This window comes from Spea bombifrons, chromosome 11 (assembly GCF_027358695.1).
Source record: "Spea bombifrons isolate aSpeBom1 chromosome 11, aSpeBom1.2.pri, whole genome shotgun sequence".
Taxonomy (NCBI): Eukaryota; Metazoa; Chordata; class Amphibia; order Anura; family Pelobatidae; genus Spea; species Spea bombifrons.
In genome coordinates, this window is record NC_071097.1 from 21343964 (window position 1) to 21361327 (window position 17364).

A 17364-nucleotide genomic window follows, 5' to 3' on the forward strand; every position below is an offset into this window, starting at 1 on the left:
TTGGTCAAAGTTGTTTTTACCTGTGTGTGTGTCTTGCTGCACTCTGTAGGTGGTTATGTTTCCATCTCTCGTTCACATAATTTACAAGCAACATTTGGTTGGTCAGACATGTAAGAAGTTAATGTGATAAACGACTAGCTGGAAACAAACAGGCTTCTATCGGTCTTGTGACAGTGGAGCTTGTATGCCAGCCTCCCTGCTAAAGGTCTCGGTGTATTAGTTGCCAGAACCACGTGTTATATGCCCGTTGGTCACTTGATGGTTAACTCCGAGTGACTTGGCAGCAAGTAAGCAGTTAAAATGTCCTGTGTTACAGTAAAGACTTATGAAAACAGTGACGCTATTGTGGCTACCGCACACTATTTCAAAATCTGTTTTTGCAACGTGAAACCTTCTTGGCAGGGTAAGCCCTGTACAAGGGTCATTTGTTAAGGCTGGGAACACTTACAAGCCAACTACACATTTTAGTTTACTAAACTCCATTATAAACACAGGTCTTATGCAACTCCATTCAAGCATTTCAAGGTGCGTTAATCAAAGACATCAAAATTACCAGTTTGAAATTCATTCTCTTTTTGCCCAACCTTTTCTAGGAATTCAGTCACGCAGGAAGTGGATTCAGAATGGTGAACATTTGCTTTCTAGGTCAGAACGGTGAGCAATGTGTGTTAATACTGTGTCTCGCAGCCCAGTCACTTCACAGGAAATGATGTCATCTGTAAAGACCTCGGGAGCGTGTCATCTCGTGTGTACACGTGTATCCCACGTCCTCTTACCCCTGGGACAGGGTCTGGCAGACCTTAATGTGTTCTGTCCTGCAGATGCCTATATTCGGTGTATAGCAAGGGTTAACAAATGATCCTATATATATACTCCAGAAAGTCTACCTTTTATTCCTAGGGCATAAATGTTATCAAGGAACCTGACCAGAAAGTTAAAAAGCATCCCAACAGGATATCTTCAGTAGGTGCCAGGGTGCCATGATATCCAAGATGGACCAGGCAATGGGGCCACAGCGCCTAGCATCATCAGAGTTATGAAGAGTTACACCACCATCTATGGCTCGAAACCTAAATAAAACGTGTTACTATGTGGTAAAAACCCAAAACTTGACATTAACTGTTGGGGCATTAAAAATTGGCAATCCGTATAAGTGCCGCCAGCTCCATGCCATTCGTCGGATCTCCACCAATGAGACAGGAGAAATAAGTGTAACATTTTATTGGAAATATTATCAAAATACCCCTGTGGTGTATTAAAGTGTTATAGAGCATGTACACAATCTTCTAAAGTTAACACAACATAATACAGCAGAAGATAGTGTCCTTGAGACTTCCGAAGTAAGAGATACGTTCAATATTCTGTGCAGCTCCTACAGAGCGATCAACCGAGATCATCTTCGGTTACTAGTGCTGTTGAGAGTGACAAATGATAGCAGCAGCTGCTTAGTATTTCTCCTTTTTAGCCGAGGAGCCATATGTAATATCACATTACCCTGCTAAAGTTAGTAAGCTAAATAGTAGTAGGTGTATGGACATGAGTAATGTGAGGCTTGTACAATGAACACATCCCAACACGCGGGGTGAAACCTCTTACACAGAATTAGCCTTCAACGTCTGCCCCCTTTTCATCATTTTATCACGTTTTTTATAAACTACAGTATTTGCTCACTTACCACTTAAGAATTAATTCATTAAGTTAATTGTTTTATGTGGTATGATAAAAATATAGATTTCTGAGTGTGGGCCAAATGGGCAGCCGCTCTCTAGGGATAGTGCGAATAAGACAACCATTGGCTCTGATCTCTGTGTTGAAACGATGTACAAATAAAGCAGAAATATGCTAGAACTCCTTAATTCAAAAATTACTTGAATTACTTTTGTCCGTAGTGTGTATGTATAGTTTACTGGTAATTAGCATGATGTATGTAGAACAGTTTTCATTTTAGAGATGGAGAACACCATGTCCTGGTGTAAAGTTTATTAGAAGTGGTCTTGGTGTCATAGCAACCAGCAGAATTGTCCAATCAGCAGGATCGTGTCACTGGTTGCTGTGGTATTAAGGCCACTGTTCCCTTTTCACTGCATTGTAGTTAATCATGCCATGATATTCCATACTCTTCATTTAATTCTTTATTCCACATTCTTCTTCTTCTTGTTGTTTCCCTTCTAAGCAGATGAACTACTTTTGTTTGTTCTGAAACTATTGTTAACGTAATCATCAAGTTCTGCGTTTGACTTCTCTTTTCTAGTCTAGTCCACAAATAACATTAAGAAAGCTTGTGAACCGTGCTGTGCTTCATGACCTGTCCTATACAAAATATGTAATGCTTGGGGTGGATAAGAGGACCTGACCTATACAGCTAGCAGATCCGCTAAATAATGTTACTTGCTATAGCAGTCTTTAATCTAAAAGCTTTTATAGAGTTTGGTTGACCGTTTACCTCTAAACATTCAGCTCAGTGGAAAAGCATTAGTTTTTTCTGGATATGTCTGGAAGGCTTCCTGACTGTTACGAGACAACGTTCCACATTGTTTGCGGTTGTTCCAGATTCTTGCTGCTGACTTTGCAAGCACATTGGGCCTATACCCTTTCAGTCTAAATGGTTCTGTTGCATTGCCTGTTGATTGGATCGGTTTTGCCCATTTTTTGCGTTCAAGGGGTTATCCCAGTGACTCCACAGCATATGTTGCGGATAAACCCAGGAAGAATCCTGGCATCGCTCATTCTGTGAATGAACCCAATCCGTCAGGCACTGAACCCAAACGTCCGTTCGACCTCCTATGCGAACCGTGTCAGGCGGGCTTGGGAGCTGCACATGTTAGGCACCAGAAAATGCAATCTATACTTCACATTCTATTACTAGATTCCATTAATCTGTACTCGTTGGTGGCGTAACACAGGGAATATAAGGCATGGCAAATGTTAATTTGCCTTGTAGTTTACGTTGTAAATTTCTGATGCTATATGTCTGTCCCCGTCGCTTTCTTCTCTAGATACAGCTTCTAAGAGCGCTCTGATGTAATGAGCATGTACTTGGATCCTGCTTTAAATGGATGAGTGGTTGTGTAAGATATCTGGCATGTTCGGTGAACGTGGTTCATTTTTATTGGTTTGGTTTGGCCTGCACCCAGTTTCCTTCACCTCTTTGTTTTTGCTCGGTATCCGAGAGGCAAAATAATGGTAGGTGTGTTTGTTTTGGCCGGGGTTTATATACTGTACTAAACACCTTGTTCCTCATTTGCATTTATTCACAGTCTTGATTAATTTATAATCTAGGGCTCATTATCACAGGGCTTGTGTGAGTTTCGCGGGATACGTTTGTTTAGTGAATAATCATCTGTAAAGTGCATGAGGTTAACTGGGGGTGTCATAATGCACAAAATGATGAGGTCATCAAAAATGCAGGAATTGCATATGGTACCCTTAGAGATATTTAATTTGGCCACTGACATTTTAATTTATAGCACAATGATTTCTCTGATGATGGTGGATATTAAATAGGTAACTTGTGTTTATTTAAGCAATACTTATTGTGCCGGTTTCAATTCCTCAGTTTATCTCCTAATGGCAGGTTTCAGCAGGACTAGAATCGCACAAATTCATCCGAGAGACAGAAACATGTTACATTTTGTTATCCCTTGCTTTACACAGAGAAGGATTCAGACTTTCCAATGGAATTCACCCCATGAACGAAGTCCATTAAGTCACCATTACCCAACCATCGCAAGCACATTTTATTGCTGTTGAAATCTTTTAAGATACATTAGCGAACGTGTTTTTGAATAGTGATGATTGTTGTAGAAGGATGTAGATGTTTTGTGATGTCCAACTGCAAATATCTTATGTCATTGGTGGCCTGAGATGCCGCTTCAAAGGAGAAATGATGCCTCATTGTATTATACAACTAAACCAATATCTAAACCGCCCATCCATTCTCTTATGTGTACTCCATTTAGGAGAATAAAAAACCCTAGTTTGTGTTCCTTCGTTGTATTGTTGGTACATCTCCTTGTGTTACCGAGAGAAGTTATCCTTTTAAAAATAGCACTTGCCTCGCTTGCCAGTCACCCGCAGAAGCTGCATCTGCCCTGAAAGTGGTTGACCCTTTTCTTGAGTTCTCCTGAGTTTATTCGAGGCTCGTATTGTCTGCTTCTGACGCAGATAAGTGGAGAAATAAATGAGAGTTAAAGGAGTGGCATTTTGCCGAAGACGTAGCAATCATAACTATTCTTTCTTATTAGTCCTGGTGAAGCCCTTTGGATGCCACTTTATTAGAGTGACGTTTATACCAGGCGTATGGCGACATTATGTGGAAAGAAGGGCAGAGGATTCGGTGGAATTGGGCCAATGGCAACAAACGATATTTTCTTACTTGGATCTTCTAAGAATAATCTTCATATGCTGTGATCTTTACATGTGTAGCTCGATGATCACACAGTATGTAGCTGCCAGTGCAATCTTATTCCAGTGCGTGTTTCTTCCATTAAGCAGGATGGTTTCCATTAATAAATGTCTCGCAAGCCATTTCCTGAATGTGAATAAACTGCATTTTTTTTGCTTTGTACAAAATATAAACCTCCTTTTCTGAGAATCCACTGTTTTGCTTTGTTTTTTAACATTGGCTTATTTTTTGTACAAAAGCAACATGTGGGTATCAATGTACAGGAGACGCTTGATTAGGGCCCCTGGATCATTACAGCTCGCAAATGGACAGCTATTTTCAAGAAGTGAAGAAAAAAGTAAATGCGCCAGGCGTGTGTTTAACTATAATTGATGACAGCAGCTGAAATAGAGACCGCTGATCGTTGTCTGCCCTATTTTCCCGATGTAAATGTGCCTCTTGACAAGTTCTCTTCCTGTGCCTGCTGCTGTTACACATTTACAGAGTCACCACGATGATTATTTTTTCTCCTCTGCCGACATCTGTTGTAAAGCTGGAGCAAGAAAACCTGATAGTGTGCCGGTTACCTAGCAACCACATCTGAGAATTCCCAGTATTAATCTCTCTCTGGCCACACATTCATAATGTATCTGTGCCACATGTTCCGCCAAGAAACCGTTGTCCTCCACGCAGGCACACTAACAAGGGAGCAACACATCTGTTTTGGTTTTAATATATTGTTGATGAGGAAAACAAAACGTGTTTATCTGCGTGCATTAAAATAAATGATTGTACCTGCTGCAAGCAGCCAGTCAGTGGCAGGAATTCGCTGTCGGGAAAAGCGATGGAGGCGATTGCTGTGCATGCGCACTGGGAGGCACCCGAGCCTGACACATCTCCTGCATGTAAAATAGCTGGGTGGCATAGGAAAGTGCAAACGCATATATATATACAACATCGCAACAGCGTCAAGGCGGCAGGCAGCGTGTGATCCCCGACATGTCCTTTCAACGCTCGCCGTGTTACAAAGCGAATAGCGTCTGAAAACGTACTTAGTATTTACTCTCTCTTGGAAGCTGTAATATGGAGCTCATAGATCATTGAGATATACTTATTATTTGTTTTTATATAGCGTCATCAAATTCTGTAGCACTGTACAATGGGTAGACCGGGCATAACAAGTAGTATATAACATAACAAATCGACTTACAGAGAGAACAGGTGAGGAGGGCCCTGCTCAAACGAGCTTACAGTCTCCATTATAATATATAATATAATATTACACACCATACATCTTACTCCTGTTCACGGCACGTTCATTATGTTTTTCTTTTTTAAGGCATAATTCTAAATACATGTGTTGTTTCTGTGTCGGCTAAAACAACGTATACAGCGCGGTGTATGTTGTCATTTCCCGCATGGACTCCAGTGATCTCCGGTGTATTTTACCGTTTTATGGCTTGGGACAGAGAATATATACTGTATCCAAACTATAGATGGCTTTGATAATACATTAGACAGGACACTTTCTTGTTAAGTTGTCAGAAAATTGTATTTGTTTCCTCCGTGGCTTGTGACCGATGCCGAGTTTGCACTTCCCTATAATTAAGCGATGGTACAAACATAAAGGAGAACGTGTTGGCTGCTGTGTTAATCCGACCCGAAGGAAACGCTGAAAACTTGGTATTTGTTATTCTTCCTTGTTTTATGTAAGATTGTGTTTGTAGCACAGTTAATCCTTTCTCCCCGCCGTGCCATTTTTTTTAATACTACTGCAGCAATTCTGTTTCCAGTTGCCTAGCAACCACAGACCCGGTGGTGGCGTATAGCGATGCTCACACCGAAACCCGGTGTCTGATTGTTGCCGGGCAGACATGTGACATCGCCGGCTTGGATGCGTGATGAAAATGCTTAAAGAGAGAAGCGCTCTGCATTCACCGTGAACCCTTAGAAACATTACGGTTTGCAGCCGGTAATTTCCCACATCGGGATAACCCTTTTTTTTTCTGCACACAATAGCATTGGCACACTTATTGGCACACTTTTGATATATGTAGGAGTTTCCTTTAAGATCTTTGGGCAGAAATGCCGACACTTGTCTTGTCGTGGACGTTAGTAAAATAAAGAAGACATGGCGTAGCATGGCAGCTTATTCATCAGTTAACAGGCTTAGGGGCTTTATGAGAGTGGACGCTGTCTCTCCAACGTGCCCTGTGGGCGAGGAAAGATTTAATATGTGGGAGTAAAGAAAATGATGTTTCTTCCAATGGTCTTTATTAGACTTAGAAGTGTGCAGGCTTTTGTGTTTCTGATGGCTTTAATATATATTGAATTTTCTGGATACCTATTATTGTTATTTGAAGCATGGGTTGTTAGGAGTTTTCTTGTTCTTTTAAGTGATGATATCTCGGTTTCATTGTGAAGTCTGGTAACTCTTTTTTCCATACACTTGTCATGGTTATCGGCACGTATTCTTTCCTAACAGGAATTCCTCCCACTGTTGCTTCTACTCTCTGGCAGGAGACAATAGGAAAAAAAAACTTTCCACAATAAGAAAATTCGAATTTACGCCAAGGATTTAATATCACGCCCTGTAGCGTTTTCCATCTTGTGTGTGATTTCAGTGAGCGAGGAATCACATTTCTGTTTGTTCTCTCTGTAACGCAGTATACTGCGCACCTCTTTGACGTTCCTCCAGTCCCTGCCGGATCGGCACGAGGAAGAGTTTATAGAAGAGCGGGATGCTCTACCCTCCTCCGGGAACCTGACTATTCTAGACACTTCCAGCAGAGTAGCTGACTGGTGCCCACGTTTTCTGTCTGAGCTGCAGGGATACATAGTCATGGGTAGACCTTTAGAAAGAACATTGTGGCACGATAACATATTGGGACATTTATGGTATTCCACAGCATTGTAGCGTTTGTTGCCGGTTCCAGTTTTATGCTCTTGGCAGCGAGTTTACTTATCTTGCCTGCCAAATGTCTCAAATATGCAGAGTAGTCTCTGCTTTTTGGCTCACTTGCCTATCACAGTATTCATCAAAGGGTTTAACCCATGTAGACAGCCCTGTCTAATCATTTTGTTTGGGACTAAATGATTCATATGCTGTAGTTTCTAAGCCTGTAATTGATATTTATTTTTTAGCGGTTCTTCTTTTCAACAGGATTTAACTTTTTGTTGTCAAGTTGTCCGTCCTTTTGGGCGCAGTTGTGTTGCAGACATGTTTAAGAGACACTACAGTATTTTAGTGAGTACTGTGAATAGCCTTAGCATGTATGAGACAGCCATGATGTGTAACACACTTTATTGTATGACACAGAAGTGGTAAAGCCTTCAAAGAGTTGACTTTTCAACTATGAAATGACACTTCATATTAGTTTCTCGTATAACGTCAAAGCTCACAAATAGTGGCCGGTGACCGCCAACCTTCTGCTGTGAAACTACGTTTCCAATGATCTGTAGCAAACCTATGCCGATCAGCATGTGTACAGAGGCTCGTGGCAGCTTTCATTTGTCAGTGGAATGCCAATGACCGTAAAGCCTGCAATCCCATGCCGTGTCCTGTCCTCTCCTTCGCTACGCTAAACAATGTTCTTAGATGTCAGCTTCTACTTCATGCGTTACATATAAACATTTGTCTTATTCTTGTGTTTTTTCTTGAAAGCAGAGAGCTTTATTATGGGGTTTTTTTCTGTGCCCCTGGATGTCAAAGCAAAAGGTATTTTGAGACCAGAAGTTGTGTCAATGAACAAAACTATCACTGTTTTCTGTATGAAACCTTATCGTTGACATGAAGAATAAAATGGATGCACGCGGCATGTCCAGCTCATTGGCCCGGGAAATATGTTAAAGCAAAGAAAACCTGACACACGCTGAATACCTTTTTCTGGAGCAAATATGATACTAAACGGTATCGCCCGGTGGCTGCACGATACATATTTTACTAAGACAGTAAAGCCGCTATACATTATACAGTTTTCTCTTTGGTCGTTCAGATGGTTGAGGTACCACCTCAAAATTCCCGTAATAGGCTCTCATTGTATAAAAGGTAGTGTGAGCTTTTTATCTTCTGTGACATTCGTTTGCACATTGACTACAATGGGATTTGCCCAAGACATGAATTTTCGACGATCACGTCCACTAAATTGTCTCTAGGTCACCTAAACGTATGCTCCTCTCGTTGTTTTGGCCGTTGCAGGATCCAGGGTGCAGAATGACCTTACGGAGCGTAGTTATTGATTTAAGCCAAGCTCAGTATGAGGAGTAGTTAATGGCTACCTGAAATCGTGGCTTTTCACCTGGGAATTAGTAGAACATGTACAAAATAGTGTTTGTGTTTCCCAGGTTCATGAGTCACGAGTCCCTCTCGGTCCTGTGTGTTATACCGGTAGTTTTCTTGTGTGTGTTGTCAGTAATCTGAATGGGGAGAATAATACCAGAGGGTATAATGCTTTTCATGTCTTTTATGCACCTTCTGTATCTTTATCAGCTGCAGTTCTGCTTCTTGACATAGTAACTGATGTTAAATATAGAAGAAATGCTCTCCATGTTAAACTTATACGCGTGCCTCGAAATAGGTGTCATATAAAAAAAGGTATATTTTGGACAGCAAAACTGTGCTTGATGCCTAGGTAGTCATAGTTCCAAAATACTTAATCTTTACTTTCAATGAAAAAGTAGTTCATTTTCTCCATGAAGCTTATCAATATATGTGTGTGTGTATATATATGTATATATATGTATATATATATATATATATATATATATATATATATATATATATATATATATATATATATATATATATATATATATATAGCCCGGATTTACAACAATTTCTATTATGTAACGCTTACGCAAAAGAAGGATACTTTCGAATATTTTTGATTGCATAAGAAAATCGTGGTTTTCGGTTCTTGCATAAAACACTTATGATGTAATTGCTCGAGAAGTGCAGATCCATATGCAATTTTGTTTGACGCACATCTGATTGAAGAAGAAATAAATGGTGTATCTTCATGGTTATGAATCACAAGCTGTACACCTCGTCTATGCTTAAAAACAAAGTGAGGCCACATTATTTTGCTCCTCAGAATTATTGCTGCTGCGATGTGCATAAAACCGCTCACAAAAACTGATTCAAGCAGAGAGGGGGTCAGAGTGACTTAATTATCATCATCAAATAATTGAATTATTGTCAATTATTATCATCAAACTGCTAAACATTTCCATTGCTTGCTGATTTGGAGGCTTTGAGGATTTATTGGAAATGAGTTGGACGGTGTGGCCCTTTCTCTTGGCAATGGCAGCATCACTAATTATGTTTTTATACAGTGGTTTAGGACCTGGTAAATATTATGGGGCAGGTAGTTAATTGGGCAAGTTGCATTCTACTGATGGCAAGTTATATACCTCCTGGCTCCATTCCTGTTAGAACGTTGTTGGGATGTTCAGCGGACCTCTTCTAATGCTTGAATTCCAGCATACCAGATCACCAATTCCACGGCACGATCTTGTAGGAAGAACATTTTTGTTGCTTCCTATTTGATGGATGCCCATCTAGTGCTTCTGTGTCACGCTTTGCGCTCTTGCTATACGGGAATTAAACTATTATCTCAGTAGTTTTTTTTTATTTGCTCAAAATAAAGTTCTTGCACAATTTTTACAAAATAATGAAAGCAGAGAAAATGGGATCTTCAGCATAGGGTTTGTATTGCACCAAAACCACAGCAATGGCAGCCTGCTTTCTTTTAGAATGATATTCTGTGTTGATCCTTTAACAATTTCCCAAGAAATATCCTACCTTAACCAGTATGTCAGGCTGGCTGTTGTGTCTCCATACCCCCCATGCAGAAAAGCGCCAGATAAAATGATTACTGACCGGTGACAACAACCGTTTCATCTTGCAGCCTTTTTACGTGTGAGCTTTGCCAAGGCTGCTGCTTATATTTAGAAATGCTATTTTGAGTTTAATTACCCAGAGGGACTTTTGGCCTGCCACATAGACTCTTGCTAATGCGTTCAGTCTCCTCGCTAGATAAATGACACCAACGGGAATCTGTTGCTGAGAAGTCATTGCTGATATGCAACATCCCTCCTCAACAGCCTGTATTACTGTAGTGTGTAGGATTTCTGTATTGAAGCATGATGGTTGGTTCAGTGTCGCCAAGAATGCTGCTTCTATGTATCGAGGCTTGTTTGCGTAACTCCGGCTGCTGTGGTCTTATGCTATGTTATACTTCCGATTATAACACTGGCCCGCAAATTTAGCGCGTGGTGTAATTCTTCGTGTTTGCAGGTGTGTGATTAGCACAGGTCTAAAAGACATTGGAGGTGATGTCAAATGTTTTCCCATTAAATGTAAACAAGGTCAAGAAGAACTATACCATTGCGGGAAGAGGTGATCAGAACATTTTGTAGACTTTGATTCGGATATATGTATGTAAGCTCAGTTGATTTTTTTCTGCCTCTGCTTATGTTACAAAACATTGTGTCCTGTGCAAGTAAATCCGTGTCTCCTGAGAGAAATCCAGTCCAGGAATTATTTTCCTTTTCTCAGCATACATTTGAAGGTGTTCTGCTGCTCAATTATTTAATACACGTGCCCACACATTGCATTTAAGTTGCAACACCTTATGTTACTATAATGTATACTTTCTGTATTTTTTCAGGTGTATGTTGAATTTGATGACCTGGAATGGGATAAACGTGAATGGGTGAAGGTATATGAAGATTTCACAGCTTTTTTTGTTGAGTTCCAGCTGGTCTGGGCTAAGCGAAAAGACCCCAGCCAGTCTCAGGGATCAAAAGTCAAGCATGTCCAGTGGCCTGCATTGGTAAGTTGACAATGTATTACTGCCTAGCCTTTGTTAATGCTCAGCAGAAAGCTACCATATTTTGTGTGATTTTCCTTTATGCCTTATGGCATCGTTGAGAGATGATGAGAGATCCGTACTGCTTTCTATGGATGCATCTCTTCCTGGAGCAATAAAAACTACAAGGTGTCTCTTACAGGGCTCTCTTTGGCTCTACATTGATTTGTCTGGCACAATTTTCCACTGAATATACTGACTGCCACTAATGGCTCATTAAGTCATGTTTATTTTAAATAATATATCGGTTTTGCCAAAGTATGTGGTTTTTCCTTCCTATGTACAGCTGCAGTCTATAGGTGTAAAATCTGCAATGTGCCCACGGTCAGCCATCTATTTCCGTACACAATACAACAAGGGTTGTTCCAAGTAGATTTTTTTGGTTAACACTACAGATAGTATATGCAAGGGTCCACTTCTGTTAAAGTTGATGTATACCTGGATATCACCACCCACCCAAAAACTGTCAGAACACAAAGCAGATAATGGGAAACTGGATACAGGTAAGCAAACACTGCATGATGTTTTATAGAGAGATTGTTAGAGACGGGAAGACATATGGTGCTTGATTAAGCCCTTTTGATTTCTTCACGTGCTCCCCTTTTAAGCAATCGTTTCAGTGCTTTGCACAAATCCTGTTTTATGTAAAGGCTCAATAAGCTTCTGTTTCGACCCGTTTGTGGCCTTGCTCAATGACACCAGTAGCGCATTAAGCAATGAATAATTTCATTAATACTTAGAATCAAACCACTTAATTCCTGCAGTTTTACATGAATTCATTGTTTATTGCAGTGATAGTCCTGCTGACCTGACACGTGTCGTCTATGGTGTCTAGAGGAGTGTTGTGCATTGTAACGGTAACTTGAGATTCTAGCTTAGATCACAACAGTAACTTGCTTCTCATAAAGGTCTTCATCCACTTTGGAAGCTGATTTAGCTTAGAAGGAGAAATGGGGAGAAGCAACAGTAATTCAGGGGCCTGACTTTTAAATGAAATGTCTGAAGATGTGAAGACAACATTTAACGAAATTAGTGAAATGAAAAATGAAATATTTGTGCTAGTCTGTAAAACTCCAGGAACCCGGTCTGCTTGGACTGTGAGATTTATCTGGCCTTTTGGATTTTAGTACATGTATTTTGTGGGTTTATATGGCGCACATGGCACATCCAGACAGCACAGGGTGATGTGACCCCATTTTTAAAATGCGGTTTTATTTCATGTGATTTATCTGGCTGCGTTTTTCTGCCTTGCACTCATTTTGGAGCTGCTTAGTATTCTGAATGAAGTACCGCTTGCGATATAACAATTCACTCCGACGGAGGAGGGTGGTGGAGGTGGTGAGGCTTGATGTCTCTCTTATTAAATATCGGCAAAGAACATTGTGAACATTTCCACCCCGCACCCTCCAAAAATGGATAAAGGACGAGTGAGATGCAGTGTGGCTTGACAAGGAGGGCAAAGAGGGGGAATGGAAATGAGCAACGTGGGCAAAATAGTAATTGCCGGTTTCTTATTGAAGTGGTCAGCTTGTTCATTAGATGACGTTGGTTGGCAGTTCAGTTACAGAACCCCCCGGATGAAACATGGAGATGTTTGCCTGTTAAGCACACGGCAGGTGCGAGGCTCACACGCATACATTGTGGGGCCTTTGCAGCAGCATGGATATGAAAGTAATTTATTAAACTACACTGTCTTTTATAGCTTAGCCGTATATAAATGACTGAGAGCTTTATACAGCTACAGATACCTAGCTTTTGTGTCTTTTAATTCCTCTAAAGATGATCTGCTTCTCGTATTCCTACCATGTATGCAGCTATGGTTTAAATGTTTCTTTTAATGGGTATTTCAAGCGGCGGGCTTGCTGCTCCCATTGTATGCCGGCTTGGTGTGTGCTTCCAAGTGGTTAAGACGTACCAGAAATCTTCTGTACTGCCACAGGACACACAAAGCACAAACCCACAATAACCTCAACACAGACACCAGAAGCATGCCGTCGCCACACCAAAGAACTGTTTCTTAAATCTCAAACTGCGCCACGTCACGGGGATATGTACGGCCCACGGTTTTTGTCTGATTCCCAGCTTGGGATTTCTCCAAACCGAGAAAAAGAAGCTGTTTGGGTCTAAACTACTGTGCTCCTTGTTTGTACTTTACACTAACATTACTGAATCAGAAATACCATTGTAACTCATTCAAAAGATGAGACCCCAAACCCAGTCGTGATAATCCATAACAATAAAGGGGTATAGCAGCAATGTGCTTCTCATTGAAAATCACTTCAATAATACTAAATGACCTGTAACCCCCCCAAGGGTTAAAGCAGTTTGTGAATGTGTTGCACTTAGAAAGTGTGTTAACACAACAGGTACCTTTACCATTCTCCTGTCATCAGAAAGACAAGGTATACAACTGCAACAAGACATTCGTGGTTAATGATCACCCAGGGCTTTACACCATCACGCTTAACTCGTTCATCACTGTAGCCGTTCGACAGCAGGACACGTATGTTACAAAATGAGAATCTTGCTTATCTCTCCAACTGCTGGAGACAGGTTTCTGCATTCATGATGCCTATGAAATGCCAGATTAAACTGTATATAAAGCAGGGCGAGCTTTGACCCTTCTCACAAGGTGGTGGTTCTTAATGCATATTAGGAAATCTTCAGCAAACTATTTAAAGCCAGTTGTTGGTACTGAATATTTTGAAATCCATATAAAATTAGATTGGATGCCCTTTGGTTTTGCCCTCATTACATAGGCTTTAATCCTATGCCTGTGGTTTCAGAGCAGGTAGTGTAAGAGTTAACTGTCATATTCTGCTGTGTAAGAAATAATGGACAGCTTCCAACATAGCTTAATGTTTGACTTGTAATTGCCACACAGCAACCTCAGTTACTGAGTCTGATTTACTATTTATCCCCAAAGTAAATCATTCACCACGGTTCTCCTTGTGTTCTTCTTACTTTGCTTCTATTGACGTCTCTCCAACCCTTTTCTGATTGGGCCAACGGAATATCGTCATTAGCCTTTCAACTAATCTGTCTTCCAGCCCCTTTGTTTTTATGGCTGATTTGTAACACCCATCTGTGAAGTGATAACACGAGGTGAACCCGTTGTAGGGACCTTTTATCAATGATCGCATGTAGCGTCTTTAAAATCCGCATATTACTAACTACTCTTCAATAACATATGATAACTGCTGGGTGCAATAACTTGATGCATTTATTTAAAGCTTACTGACTTTCACCCACGTAAATAACTAAAACCAGTGAGATGAAATATTTCATTTCACCGCAAACTAACTATTTATTGTACAAGGACCCTTAGTCTCCACCCTTGGTCACTCCATGACCCCCCCCAATTCTACCACCCAGGATTTCCAAAACAATTGGGTCACCGTATCTGGTTTATGGCCAAATACAGATTTTTCGTCTGATGTAACTAGTGAAAGGAGGAATTTATTTAATAGAAATATATGTATGTTTTCTATACTTGCTTTTCTGATGTAGAGAAAGGTTGTGTGTGATGAAAAAGTGTCTCTTATAATATGTCACGTATTGCGTGGCTATTAACATGCACTGCAAAAGGAAAGCCATCATATCAAAACACAATTAAGGGCTGCTTATGTCATTGTGCCTAAAGAGGGCAGAAGCCTTGGCTACCGAGGGAGTCATTAAAGACAAGGGCATTCTTTTTTTCTGTAGGAAGAGCCGCTGGATTTGTGGGTAAAGTCTTATTCAGTTCATAAACTACGATATGTTCTCAAGTGAATAATAAATCACTGTTTCTTTTATGACTGGGCTGCTTTGTATGACAGAACAGTTTATCTCTGTACTGAAAAACTGCAATCCTGGAAGACTTGTAGATTTCTTTCACATATAATTGCCCTATTAGCATTTTGTGTTGTAAGTACCCAAAGCCCAGTGAGCCAGAGGCCCAGAATGGCCTGCAGCCCCGCAGCCGTATATTATATCATGGAAGATAATTGGCTTCATTTTCTCATTGATGTTCAAGCAGTAATGAGATGTGCCCTTTCCTTCGTCTGTTACATCCTGACTGTATGCACATCTGCGCAAAGTCTCTGGTGTCAACATTTTCTGTCCAGATCCTAGGAAGGGAGATTTTACGCTGAACCCAGCCCTATTCTGCAGGGGGATGTAGGGTAGATAAAAGCATATCTAGGAAGGTGATAAATTCCTTTTCAATAGGTTTTTTTTTACAGAATTTTAAAATGAGAATAATATAGTAATTTTGATCAATATCATTAACAGTCATGTTCATATTTATATTAGATAAATGTAGTAACTATCCAGAATAAATACACTGTATATAAATAAAAAAAAAATGCAAAATAGAAGTACAATTAAAAAAAGATGGAAATAGTAATAACTAGATAAGTAACCACTCAACTCTCGTTTCTCCTCATCTTTTTTACATTGACAATCACCCTAACGAAGATCGTTATCGTGGGTGGTGATGTTTTGTTTTATTGTGCCAACAGAAAAAAAGAAAATGATGTGGATCTCGGAGCTCTCTTACTTAGATGGGAAGACATGTTGACCTAATAAAAGGCATCGCCTTCAACTAAAGGCTTGATAGAGATCTCTAAGAGGAAAATCAGACCTTCAGATATACAGCAGTTTGAGACTCGGTGTGTTTAACTGCTTGAGCTTTCAGCAGGTCAGACTGGACCAATGCCCCGTGGGCTGGCGCCCGATGGCCCCTTCTACATACCTTCCTTGCCACACAGGTGTAAGAGCATGGCGTGTGGCCACGCGTAGCCACCTGGCAGCACCACATAACATAATCATTTATCTGCAGACCTGACATTCAGCCCCAGTCTGGCCCTGGCTTTCTATGTAAAAAAAGTGGAATTAGAGATGTGATATTTGGTAAATATTATGCACCAAGTCAATGAGACCGGTCATACTACTCCAAAAATATATTGAAACCCATGGGAGCATTTCTGTAAAAACAAGGCTGTTGGTTACATACATTTCATTACCGTGCCTAGTTGAGAGGTCGTTTTTTGATTGCTTAATCAACCTTCAGTTCATCAAAGTTTGTCCAAACTAGCGACTAAACCAACACGGTATGAACCAAGCCAAATGCACATTAATATTCTTAAAGTATTTACAGTAGGCGGCCAGTTCCCAGTACTTGAGTTTCCTGAAGCAATTAAAATTCTGCGTTTTATATCGTTTTGAATCCAGATGCGTGAGAGAAAAACAATTTGCTTACTGATTAACGCTGTGGCAAGCAGAGCCATTAGCTTTGTGCACTTGGTTAATTATTACATGGACCATCTGTCACCCAGTGCTTTCACAACTTTGATATCATTGATTAGAATGCCCTAATAGGTATAAATTATACAATTGCAAATGATCCGGTTTTGTTTGCTTGCATTTACTTTTAATTGCATATTATACAGAATGGAACCTTTTTAATGATCGCGTAACTGGATCCATAGTTACTGTGATAATGTAATCTAGCCAGAATCTCAAAACCTTATAAACATTTTAAAAGGCAGCTTAACCCCCCAATGTTCTACGGGACCCCCTGCTAGAAGACAAATGAGTGACACTTAGGCAAGGATGATCTAGATTTCTGATGGTGTAGTGTCACTGTAGTATTATTTAACAAACATGTCATATCTGTTGTACTTGTTTGTGTTGAATGATATTCTTCGATTAGGTAAGAGATGGTGTCCTAAACCTTAAATCTAAGGGCCTCCAAAGACTGCTGTCCGTCTGCCTGTGTCAGGATTTAGTTAGCATTTCTAAAACCTCGTCCAACTTCCCGTAATGTATTCAATAAATAAATTGCATGTTTATTCCTGCGCATTTTAAAGTGTTTTTAAATGCTGTACATACAACTAGTACCAGACAACCAACAATTAACGCAAACACACCCACGGTGCTTTATTTTAAACAGATACACTTCGGCTACCTAAGGATATGCTTTAAATGTCTTGAGGGTCATTCCAACAGGCTATAGGTAAAGGAGCAGGGTGCATGCTTTGTATTTGGTGGAATGAAAGAGAAGTGAATAAAAGTGAGATATAATTAGATATAGACTTATTTACATACAGTTTTAAGCACATTCAC

The 17364-nt window shown here is 40.2% G+C and overlaps 1 protein-coding gene across 2 annotated transcripts in view; it reads left to right on the forward strand.

Annotated features, from left to right (window-relative positions):
* Nucleotides 1-17364, forward strand: part of JMJD1C (jumonji domain containing 1C) — a 103435-nt gene that overhangs the window by 23361 nt on the left and 62710 nt on the right. For both annotated transcript variants that reach the window (XM_053450506.1, XM_053450507.1), the window contains exon 2: nt 11056-11220. In XM_053450506.1, the coding sequence (XP_053306481.1) occupies nt 11056-11220 (165 nt within the window). The remainder of the gene's footprint in view (nt 1-11055; nt 11221-17364) is intronic.